The 12,979-nt window shown below is 42.5% G+C and overlaps 1 protein-coding gene across 5 annotated transcripts in view; it reads right to left on the bottom strand.

Annotated features, from left to right (window-relative positions):
• The window catches only part of cecr2 (CECR2 histone acetyl-lysine reader), a 46,109-nt gene that overhangs the window by 16,984 nt on the left and 16,146 nt on the right, over positions 1-12,979 (bottom strand). For 2 of the 5 annotated variants that reach the window (XM_033635247.2, XM_033635248.2), the window contains exons 2-5: positions 5,005-5,099; positions 1,552-1,735; positions 558-685; positions 225-311 (exon numbers count right to left, since the gene is read on the bottom strand). In XM_033635247.2, coding sequence (XP_033491138.2) covers positions 225-311; positions 558-685; positions 1,552-1,735; positions 5,005-5,099 — 494 coding nt within the window. Of the gene's footprint in view, positions 1-224; positions 312-557; positions 686-1,551; positions 1,736-5,004; positions 5,100-8,153; positions 9,567-12,979 lie in introns of those variants that run through there. The other 3 variants (XM_078168101.1, XM_078168103.1, XM_078168102.1) reach the window with 2 other exon arrangements.

Raw genomic sequence — 12,979 nt, 5'->3', positions numbered from 1 at the left:
GTCTTCAAAAACTCAATCATGTTTACTTTTCTAGAACAGCTCCTACAACTTTTGCACACAAAGACCACGTGGCAAACAGCTGTAGCGTCTGTTCTGTCAGATTAATGCAGGTTTTCTTTTGGCATAACGAGTACATCTGTGCAACAGCTGCCAAACAGCACATGTGTGCATTTCTCTGCTACACACTGTTGGCACTGACAACAAACATAACAGTTTTTGCACACCTTAGCTGAGGGTCTTCCAGTTTTTTCTTCTTTGGTGGTCTTCCCCTTTTCTTTTTCTCTGGTAACGTCAGCTCAGCGGTTTCACTGCTGGAAAAACAGCACTAGGTAAAAGAGAGGTCTTCCCAATTACAGCCTTTTAACCAGAGTAATTAGCAACCGGAGACCTCTATAATTAACCCTTAACAGGCCTGTAAACTAGGGTCAAACTACTACTGAAATAACACACTTACCACATGCACTAGTTAACCACTGAGAGCATGACCAGTGACGCAACAGACATTCTTGGTGCACTGAGACAGAGACAGAAGACACACAATGCCCAGTGGTATTTACCTGATCTTCTCCGCTTTCCTCTTGACCGGCTCCTCTTTGTACATACGAGTGCCGTAAAAGTACCAGTAGAGGGCTCCATTTCCATCCTGCCCCAGCGGCTCCACTCTCAGGCTGTCTGCCTCCAGTCCCTGATGGGGGGGTGGGGGAAATTACATTTCTTAAATCATGTGTAACACTGTGTTTTTAAATCATCACTTGGTGATGTCATTCAGTCCTTTGAGCCTTCAAGGGTGTAAATCATACGCAGACGTGAAGCGCTTTCAGTATCTTTCTGGAGTGCATTCATAAATTGAATCTAATAAATAATTTCAAAAAAATCTTATCTCATGAGAAATCTTCAAAATATATTAGAAGGAAATGGTAAACTGACGGACAGCGCGGAGATAAAACTGTCAGGTTGTTATTAGTTGCACCTTAGTTCATTCCTGAATATATGTTGAGCTGCTGTTATCTTTGTCAGGTGTAATAAAAAGCTACATTACTTGTAAATTCACTTAGACTGTAAGCATTCTGTTACACATGAAGGTGTAAATATAAATCTTGCAGCTCCTTTTCAGGCCACAGTAAAACACTCTAGTGTTATTAAATGATTAAAAGAATGAAGATGTATGGTGCTTTCAAATTCACCAACTCCCTTTGTGTTAGAGTGTGCTATACACCGTGTACAAAAACATGGTTTGAAACCACAAACCCTAATGTATTACACGTATACACACACACACACACACACACACACACACTCAATCCATTTAACTACTTCAACTGTAAAAGTTAAAAAACTAATTACGGTAGCAGGTTTTTCCACATACTAACCCTACAGTGTAAATGAGACACAATACTTACAAGCTAACAGGTTAGGTAGGTCATAACTTTGTGGTTGACTAATGTAGCTTCACTGGTATCCTGGTATCATTGCTCACAAGCACATAGCTTTGATGTCAATTCAGTTGTCAGAAAAAATAAACTGTTTTTACGGATCCTCACGGACGTATACCTTCAGCAGGTCAAAGACATCGGCAGCATCCAGACGGTAGTCGCACAGCCGGTGCAGCAGCTCCACCTGAGTGCGGGGAGCGAGATTCTCAAAGGGGCCCTCTCGAAGTGGGTTGGGCTTCCCTTCTTCCAGCTCCCACCTGTAGCTGATGATGTCGTCCAGGTAACTGCTAAATGCCTGGGGGCTGAAGGGCAGAGCGAAAGAACAGAGGAGAGGCAGAGAGTGAGCGCGGCAGATGCTGTACGTTTCTCAAGACCACATAAAAGGCAAAACTTAGAACACTGTGAAACAATGTCAACACCTACAAAATCTACTGAGACACAAATATTGTCAGGTTATTTGGGTACACATGGGAGCACAGCAAATTCATTAGAAATCTTTTTTGACTTTGCGTAATCTGAAGAATCAGCCACTCTGGTGAAGAATCTCTTTCATTTTATTGCTAGTATGGAAAGTTTCGATGGAGCAGTGCTTCACTTTGTCACATGTCTTATGTATTTCCTACGTGTGACTTTTTCCTTGTTCTGTTTGGGTAGGTTTATTCACTGTAAAGTAATCTGAAACACGTCTGTTAGGCTATATAAATAAAGCTGACTTCAAATTAAAGATTTAAGATCCCATTTAGTTAAAGCCCCTGAAAAATTAATTTATGTTTGATTCACTTATCTGACTGCTGTGACTTGTTACACATTTAACTGGCTCATGAAGTTATAGGAACATCATTATGTTTTAATTACAAATTAAGATCCAAATGACACTTATACCAAATAATAAAAGCAAAAACCAGACATAAGGTTTTTTTTGGTCCACTGAGATCTGTCAGTTTGGATAAATGCAACCAATTCAATTGCAAATGCTGTGTGCACATTGTCAAGCCAACACACCCTGTCTCAATATCAACTAGCGTCCTTTTGTGATGCACATCTTAGGAAACAAACAAAGTTCAAACTACCTTAGTGGCTGCTGAGAAAGAGGAGGTGGGGCTGGAAAAAAAAGACTCTGTTTCTTTGAATAGGAGTGGGGTTGTATCTCTGATAAATAAATGTTGGTTCCGGTTCAGGTCTTGCCGATTAATCTGTACCTTTCAGTTCCAACACAGATGAACAGAACAAGGGCTTGGGGCAGGGGTGAGCATCTATGCAACGGCGCAGAGAAAGAGCGACAGAAAAAAAATGGCTTATCTTGAAAGAGCAGTGTGCACTTTTCACACAGCTGCAGCCCACCCCCCAGCCCACTCCTCCTCACTACCCCATCTCTCTCCTACTTTCTGTCCCTCGTTCTCCCCAGCATCCTCCCTCCCTCCTTTCCCCCGCTCCGGCAGAGCGTTTAACACGTGCGGATGAAAAGGGCAGCTCTGTGAAAGGCCAGTGCTGAGCAGCCACCCCCAGGATGCCAGCGCCTGTCCAGTCCAATAAAGCAGGTTGTCCTCCTCTTACCGGTTGCCTGGGTGGAAAAACTGGATCATTCCTGCCTCTCTGCTTATCACTTCACTGGTACCACTATGCTACTTTCTAATGATGGCTGGGGTAGGAGGTGTGTGAAGGCTGAAGGGGGAAGCCCCATGAGAGATTAAACATATTTGTGGATTTGAATAAAAACCTCAGCTACTCACTTTCTCCCATCATTTGATTAGAGAGGAGAGAAAAGTTTCAGTGGTTCTAGTTGTTTTCCTATATTGCTGTAGCAGCACAGCATGATTTCACCAGAGTTTAAGTCACCATATGGTGAGTAAATTCTGACTCCTCAGCGAGTCATTTTGTCGGTGACTCAGACTTCCTGTGAAGGCTCTTGGGTGCTATGACTAATTTGAAGTAGATGGAAATACTGCTTTTATCTTGGCTGATACACATCAATCTAAAAAAAGTGCATTGATTATTTTCCACTGTGCCTTTAATGTTTTGTTTAAAAATTGCATGAGGTGCATTCACTGTTCTCGGTCTGACAAGGTTGAGTCCTAAAATTGGGTTTGTGAAACAGAATTCAAAAATACGAGTCAAAGGCTTTGAGCAAAGTAAACCGTAGGGTGCAGGTCATCCGTCAGAATGCATGGTGACCAATAAACTCTTATAGCCAGATTTAGTCTTTTCTGAGGCCACTCTAACAAAGCTGAAACATTGCCAGACTACCCTTTTCAGTTATTTTATGAATGACAGAGTCAAGCACGATATGACAAACTAATATGGCAACAAACTTTGCTCAAATAAAACACTTTTGGAAACAGCAATGACAAGTATTGTGTTATAGAGTTGGACTGGACCTCCTTAGTACCTCACTGTGCTGACTGAAATGTGCCCATCGTACAGACTATTAAAAACTATTAAAGACCCAAACCTAGAATTGAATTTCTGGTCAGATTCATAATTTTTCTTACATATTATTTCATCAAATATTTAAAATGTCATTTTATTCAAAATGTTCCTAATTTAAAGTATTTTACTTTAAGTTCATTTTAGCTTTATTTGTTTGTAGAGTTTATATTTTTCAAAGATTAAGTGCTTTTCTGGAATAGACAAACAACAACAAAAGTGTCATATTAATATCATATAGGTACATTTTGAATGATTCTTTGTCCTATTGGCGAGAACACTAAATGGTTGAATCCTGCTTTGTCAGCTTACTTACTGACAATATCCACCTATTTTCCTTACTGCATTGAAACCAGACTATGGTCCAAAACCCAGGTATGTATAGACTGAACTGTGCCTTTCGTACCTCGATATTGCTTGCTTACAACTTCTCCTTAGGCCCTGACTCAAAACTTCATCCATCTGTTGTGGATGCCATTGAATTAAAAAAAAAGCCCTTAAAAAATACTTCACCTGCAAAAGGACCATTTGTATATCAGTTGCTCACCACATGTTCACTTGAACATGCCTCCATGGTGAACAGAGGATCCAAAAAAGGCAAATGAACTGAACTGAAGTAAACAGGGACTGTGTTTAACAGCAGCAAAACTACATAGAAACTTCCATTTACAAACTCTCACACAACTCCTGCAGTGTACTCCAAGTCTCATTTATCTAGTTGTATGCTCAGTACTTCCCAAACACATGCATTTTTACTAAAACATTACAATTAGAACTTGTGCGTCTGAGCTCATACACACATATATGCTCAGGCGTGCTCAGGATGGGCTACTTGTAGGAAGAAGTGTTTTATAATTGTGAAGTTTTAGCAAACATGCATGTGTTTGGGTAGCACTGAGCATACGACTGGACAAATGAGACTTGAATTATACCGCACGCAATGTGCTGTTGTAAAACATGGTCCCAAATGACTGTAATGTATCAACAGTTTTTCAAGAATCTTTGCCTTTTTGGATCCTCTGTTCACCACGGAGGCATGTAACAAATATACAAATGTTCATTTTGAGGGATTAGTATTCTTTCAAGCTGCAGTGACATTGGTTTCTACAGCCCTTGCCAATGTACCAGATTGTCATTCTATACTTACGTGATGTCATTGCGCTGGTAGCATCCCTGCAAGAGACATGCAATGAGGTCCCCGAGGAAGTCCAAGTCCTGCTCTGACAGGGCTTTCTCCAGCTCCTGGATAAACAAGACAAAGGAGACAGTAGGGTCAATGCTAACTGAAAGAATTCTTCAGGGGGTTTTTTTGGTGGACAAAGAAGGGATACAAAAGGTATGAATGTACAGATACAATCTAAATGTTGCCACAGCTCAGCTGCTAAATGATTGAGCCAGAGGAGTTTCACAGGATACCTCTTTTAATAAGGTAAAAGCATTATGAGCGCAATACAGGTGATTCTGGTCCATAAACGACTGTCAGTCAATATAAGACAAAGGAGGAGGCAGTATCCTAGCTATGAGATGATGTATCAAAAGAATAAAAAGACTAAGACATTATATTAATGAGCTCTCAGCATATGTGGCAGAGTTGGTATCAGTGTAAGGTAAGCTGGCAGAGGCAGACAGCAGGAGGGATGGTTGGAATTTGCAACTTGTCTTATTAGGGCTTCTTAGTTTGCCAGTGGTTGCTTGGCTGGAGCCGAGGTTCAAGTTCAGCCATGACCCCTCTCCTGCCTGGCATTGTGTTTCAGCCATTGAGGTTTTATGAAGCGGCAGTAACCGGCAGAGCAAACTCTAAAAGACCTGAAAGCACCAAGGAGAGATGGGAGGCAGCAGGGGCCTTGAGCTGCAACACAGCCATGCCCCCTCCTCTACTTTGCTGACCAACCAAGGCACAGCACCCCACACGGCTTCCCAGCATGCACTGCTTTCCCCAGTGATACCCAAAAGCTCTGGAGTAGAACATGAGGGGAGAGAGAGAGGGAACAGGAGGCTGAGAGGGCAGGAATGCAAATGCAAAGTGCTCCGTCAGCCAAGTGTCCATTTCACTTAAAGCCCCCTTTTGCAGGATGCAAACAAGCCCCCTCAGGCTGAGGCCCAACAGTTGCTCTTCAGAAAAAGAACATGACTGCCTGCAGCTGACCACTCTTTACCCCTCCAAATCCTTGCTCTCACACTGACAACAGATTTGTCTTTCTCTGTCCCACATAAACAGTTGCAAAAGTACTACTGCAGGTTCAAGAGGTTAAAAAATGGTCCAAATTATTTCAAGGACACGGAGGCACATTTAATTATTGTGCGCTCACTTGTCTCTGCCCAGTCTGCCTCTCTCTAGAGGAACCTGGTTGAGCTCAGGGGTCACCAAAGGTCAGTGTACACACCTCCCGGCCATGAAGAAAGACGGAAGCCAGGAGCCAACAAGTCAGCACGATGAAAAATGGAGGAGGAGGAGGAGGAAGAGGAGGAGGAGGGGACAGACAGAAGGGAGGTTGAACAAAAAAAAAAGAAAGTTGAAAAACAGGATAAGATTAATCTTTCTGCTAAGGTCTACAGTAGCTGCGTCTGACTGCAGCTACTACAGAGACACACCAGGAGAGTGAGTTTGATGACAGGAGATAAAAAACACCTTTGTCTCATCATGACTCAAAGACAGTTCATTAAGTTTTATGAGCATATTCTAATGACCATTTTAAAAGTCTATTCATCAACGTGCTCACAGTGGCCAATGTGACAGAGTCGAATGGATTTTAAGAATAATTCAACAACAAGACATAAGCAGGAGGACCTGAGGATACGGAAATGGTGAGAGCACGTGAGACGAGGCCGGGAGCACACTAGATGGTACTTTAAATCTTAAGATAGGACATCTCACATTTTCCAAACACAGGTCCTGTCTTGCCATGATAAGTGTCGTGTCCTGTCAAACAATGACACGGAAACTGGCTGACATGTTTGTGCCTTCATACATTCAGAGTAAAGATTAAAAAAAAAGATTAAAAGAAACATACAATTTGGTCACGCTGACTGTTGGGTGGTCGATACAAACTGTTTTAGATACCACTGATTAAGATTCAGGCTACATCCACATCAGAAATAATCTCCATCCATACTAACATCTCTGAGAAAACACATATCACATGTCCGTTCAGGTAAACTGGGCATGCAAAGCTGCTGTAAACAGGAAGTAGACTGTGTACTCTGTAGTTGGTTGCTGGGCAACAGAAAATGACACAGAGGAAGAACATGAAAGGGGAAAAGCAAGACCATAGATGTCTTTCCTTGGACCGCCGACGAGGTGGAACTGTTAATGAAAGTAAGGCAGTAACAGTAAGGCAATGTGTGAGGCGGAAAAGATATATTGTTTGATTGCTGCAAAGCAAATATGGCGACATATTAGAGAGGTACCAGGAGCATTATCCATCGCCAGAGGAAGCTATAGCAATGGCAAAGAAATAACTTTAACCACACAAGCAGGATGAAATCACAAAAAGTATGGAGGCTTGGCTGTGATGTTCTGGCCTGACATGTTGTGACTGATAAAACCAAGGTTGGAAATTATCACCAGTCACCAGCCAAATGCTAGTATACAAGTGGCTTTGCCATGACCAAAACAATGGTCATCTATTGAGTGGCTGGTAGATTTTGGGAATCCATCAGCCACAGTGGCAGGTGGACAATAAAGTTAATTTCCAAATCTGGATAAGACCCAATCAGGAACCAAACATGATGTCTGCATCATCGTTTTCAAAAGTCTCCATTTTAGGGGTTTGAATATGCCAGAGTGGTGTAGACTCTAGGTGTGAATGAGGCAATAGTTATGTATTTTAAGCATGTTGGTGTAGATGTAGCTTCAGACAGCTGCTGAACTATTACTTGTGTACACTTTGACTTGTGTGACAAATCACCTCCTTCTACATCTCCCACTACAAGAGCAACATTGACCATCATAAACACTCTGGATCTGGACATCCTGCACTGAAAAGACAGAAGATAACAGAAATGATGTGTGCTGTCCCTCTCACACTAATATGAGCTGCAATACTTCTAAGGATATTGGTCATGTGCTGTTTTCTTGTTTGGTTGGCATACCAGCCTAAACTGTATCAAGCCTACATCAAGGGAGGCAGAGCTTTGACAACAAAGAGACTGATTAAACAGTTGCTCAAGCAACTGCATGTGTCATGACTTGTCTAAATGTATGTATGTTATCCAGCCGCAGAACTATATCATAGCCATGAGCTCTGATCATTAAAGGATAGAAAGATAGTGTGTGTATAGTGTGTGTACACACACATGTGCATAGGATGCCGAGAGATCCTGTGTCACGCTCTTTTCCACTTCCTGGTTCCCTGTCAGGCAGCCTCTGGGCCAGAGGGAGCCCATCCATCAGAGACAGACTGCACTTTGATCACACTTCGCCAAAGCCGGGGGCCAGGGCCAGGGGAAGAGTTGAGTACAGCACAGCAGAGTGGAGGGCTTGCTCCAGCCCGTGGATTAACACCACCCTGCTCCACCTTTGAAGTGCCACACTACATCTCAGATGGCAGAGGGACGGGGAATTAATGTGGTGTGCGTGCCCTTTCTTCAGCCATCCATCCAGCTGGCCAATCCCTTGTGGCCGGGCGCTAACAAACACTCATCTTGATGAAGGGCTGCGAGGGACACTCGGCTGCAGCTGGACATGTCCTGTGGGAACCTTTCCCCTCCATCAGCACACACATACACACACACAAGAACTAGTGGCCAAACTAATACGCTACAAGGACGCAACCCACAACCCTTGGCAAACAGAGTCAACAACAAAAAGAAAACACACTTCTACTGACATTCATTTATACACGCGCCCCAACAAAATAAACACAGTGCAGTACTTCGGCTGCTTCACATTAATGATCAATGGGACTCAAAGATAAGAGAGCTGGATGGCTGATAAGCTATAAAGAGTTTAAATCATAGAGCTAAACTGCCAGATTTATCACTAAGCTACTGCAGTGAACAAAACAGGCTTTTCGTATTCACACACCAAGACAAAGATCGGAGGGAGAGTCAAGGCTTGTCAAAAGGTGTGTCATCACCACAGCCCCTCTGCAGGCCTGGCTTGCAATCAGCAATTTACCCTGAAGGTATTTGCCACTTCTCTCACCCAACTCCCCTGTTGTTTCTCTCTCTGCGTCTCTGGCTTGCTTAACCTCTTATTCCTCTTTTCCACACCATTTTCCTCCCCCTGTCCTGCTGCCCAGTGTCAATGAGGGCCTCTGAGGCATTCTATTATTCCCCTGACAACACCCTTGCTCCGCTCTCCACCCCACTTTTTCCTCTCTCTGTATTCCTTATCTCTTCTCTGCCTCCACACATTGTCCCCACTTCAGCCAGTCGCTGGCTCCACTGTAGCTGAGGACAGTGTGGACTCCTGTGATTGGCAGTGATTCTCCCAAAATTATTAATTGGCACGGTGGGAAGTACAAAGAAGCATTTAGACAGAAAATCCCCACTCAGAACAATTGTTTGAGGCAGTGTCTCACCTATCCATCTATTCAATACAACAGCAAACAGTGTGAGAAGTAACACCTGTGGTGTCAACACAGCTTGCCGCTTGTCCTGTTCTCATTCTCACAAGATCCTGTCACACCTAATGTACCTTCACTAACATTAATAGGATAAAATGCCTGAATTTTCACAGTATAGGTAGCAGCTTCCATCACTCACAAAAGCAATGCCTTCATTTTAACCCCATGTGGCCATTTGTACACACACACACACACACGCACACACACAATATGAACACCACACAAGTCCTGATGTTGTTGTATGTTTACTTTTGTCCAAAAAGCATGCCAGCATGAAACTTCAGCTGGATTCATACTTGCCACAAGCTACACCAAGCTGGCATTGTTGACCACCTAAAAAAGATCTCCAAATGGCAGTCTAGCACTGTGGTGAGGATGGGAAAACAGAGCTGAAAAAGCATGACAGCTGGTATCAAATGTCTAGCAATCAATCTTTATCTTCACTAAGGAAAAATTGCAACCACTTTTATTTAGCATCGCTTAGGCTGAACCATTGGTCATCATTACAAATACAAAAATGACAATGCAAAAGCAACCTAAGTTGCAAAACCAAATGATTTTAGATTTTTGTACACTGTTCTGGTGCCTTTTTCATATCTGATGTGGGCCAGCCATCATAAAAAAAAATGCCATTTCACTCATCGTTAGTAACTTGAAGATGATCTTTCCTTGAAGGCATTCTACGCAGGATTTTCCTAAAAACAATGCATAGCCTTATACAGAATTAAGCCCTATCAAACATCACTTATGACCCACTAGAAGTGTGTGGTTGTGTACTTATCGGCAGACTCTGCTGTCTGCCTGTATTTACTTGTTATGTTGCTGTGTTTGAACGTTCCAGGGCACAGCACACAGGTGAGGTCAGGACTTTATAAAAACATAGTGACTAGACAGCAGACTGTAGGCAGCATGTTATCAAGAGGATGCTACGAAAATGGCAGACACAGCTATGAAAAAATGCAAATATAGCAAACAAGAGTGAATCTGGGGTTGACTTTCACATTCACAATACTGTTTATGGACAGTAACCAAAAACTTATACCTTTATGTGTCCATCTAATTATTTTGGTTGCATTATCTATCAGGCAATATTACAGTGAAGATATTTATAGAAACAAGATAATATATTGGTTCAATATTACCAGTGTTTGTTTTTTAATAATGTGTCATGGATAGAACTGGGCCACAACAAACTGTACCCCATGGAGACGATGAAAAGGTGGAGTTGTGTCAAGTCCCTTACCATCCAGTCAACAAAGCACACACATGCAGTTTGTCAAAGTCGGGTTGGCTTGACACTGTCAAAGGGACTTAATAATCTAAGTGGGAGTCTGGCTCCAATTTCCTCAAACTTAACATAAAATCTAATGTAGCCTTTGAACACATGCAATGATTCAAAGACAAGGCGAAAGGTTTCACTTTATTGTTGGATGTCAGAATCAGCATATGAACCCAATAACCATCAACTGTCAAGCAGTGAAGGAGTTGACCTCTAGCTAAAGATAGAGGGCTTTCCATAATCCCACTCTTCTTTTTGTATGCTCTGCCATTGTACAACGTTCTTGAGACATCATTGAGCCTGTTTATACCTGGTATTAGCATGCATTTTGGGTTTTGCGCACAAGTGGACTGGACAGCCACTGGAAGACACATTGCCGTTCACGCCTGTGTCTATCATGCATCTTCAGCTGACCATTTGTGTTCAGAATTCATTACTACCTATGTTACTTACACTAGAGGGTTAAAGAGCCTGTGCATGGTTACTAAGTCCATACCATGGATGTACAAAGAGAGTAGAGCTCCACTAAATTGAAAGGGGTTAAAATGATTTAATTGGCAGCTCTTCTAAACTTCCAAAATGTTATAGGAACAAATGGATGAATGTCCGATAGGAAAAACATAATTTCGTCATTTTGCAGTTGTGATGCTAAAAAAAACATTTTCTACAGATTTACAGAAGTCCCTTTTGCCCTGTAAGTCAATGGGAAAAAGGCTCTTTATTGTTTGATAACTACAAAAATGGTCTTCAAAGCCCGGCACACTTCACTTCTTGGGGGGGCTGGTCCACACTCTCGCTAGCTGCTCTCTAGCATGATCATTGGTCATGTAAGCAGTTGTGTCGGTACAGCTGGAGATATTGCTGTCAGTATACTCCTGTACGTCTCCTTCAACAGCGCAAAATGATGGAAGGCCATGCAACACTTAGTCAAACTCGTGCGAAATGGGCAAGTTGTAGACTGTTGGCGAACTGTCAACAAAACAACCACGGCATCCTGCACTGATGACAAACTTATTGCCAGGGAGGCATCAGCTCACATCGGTGTTTATGTTCCAAAAGATACGTGGACAAATGTGTCCAAGACCAACTTGACATGTGGTTTGAGTGACTGGATCACAATGCTTCTTGGTGGTCATTTACAATTGTATTTAGCTCTGTCAAGTGGTGATCATCGGATCACCTGTGACGCATGTTAACAGGTAAATACAGCCTTTTAGAAATCTTGTCCCTCTCCACATCTCTTCTTTCCTCCATGTTTAAACCCCAAAATACTCATAATAAAAATACTTTGCTCAGCTATTACAGACTTGTCATGTCCTTGTAGGTAACTCCTCATTCAGGCCAGCACTGTGACTTGTGCATTCTATATGAACGAGATGACACATGTCTGTCAGTTCTCAATTACACCCCTCCTCCCAACCATGGTTAAACATGGTTCGGACGCTTGGTTGGATGCCTGGCTTTGGTGATCATGCTTCTCTATTAGGGACGGAAATACCTGAGTGATATCGACGTCTAAACCTCATTTACAGACTCCCCAGAAACAGAGAGAAAGAAAAAGGACGGAGAGGAGAGAAATAGAAAAGGCAAGCAAGAGTAGGAGCGTGCTAATGGACAAAAGAAGAGGCGTGAAACTGAAACAGCTTTTATGTAACATAGTACAGATCCAGTGTAATTCTGTGGGACTATATGGTTTGCAAGTGAAATATATGGCACTACATCGCAGACTATCTGCTTAAGGTGACAACCAGAGATTAACCTGTGACAGCTGTCTCAAAAGGGTGGGTCCAACTTGGGTTGAATGAGCATTCAGTAATATTTAATTGTGCAAAGCTGCTGTATGAAAGGGGTTTAATGATGCCAAGCAAACGATGAGTCTTTACTAGAAGGACAAAACTCTAGGTCTCTGTTTGATATGAGGAGCAGGTTGGTGAATGTCAAGAGACATGAGGCATGAATCAACTGAGGAGAGAGGAGCAGACTTTTTAAAAGAAAGGAGACATCAAGGCTGAACTGACTTCAAGGCAGAACACACCATCTGCATTTGCAGATAAAAGTGAAATGTGGTTTTCTCAGTGGACAAGAATGGCCCCATCATGTGCCCTAGTCATATCTGCAGAGAGAAAAACGGAGATAAAATGTGTGTGTGTGTGTCTGGCCAATGCATGCAGCAAGTAAGAGAGAGAAAAAGAGACACAGAGTTGTGATAAGCAGTGCAGAAGCATATGTATCAGCAGCTCTGAGGTTGTGGCAGATCCACAGAGCCTGTAGTA

This window comes from Epinephelus lanceolatus, chromosome 5, assembly GCF_041903045.1.
Source record: "Epinephelus lanceolatus isolate andai-2023 chromosome 5, ASM4190304v1, whole genome shotgun sequence".
In the NCBI taxonomy this organism is placed as follows: Eukaryota; Metazoa; Chordata; class Actinopteri; order Perciformes; family Serranidae; genus Epinephelus; species Epinephelus lanceolatus.
The sequence above is the reverse complement of the archived record's forward strand: the minus strand, read 5'-3'. Positions and strand labels throughout refer to the sequence as shown.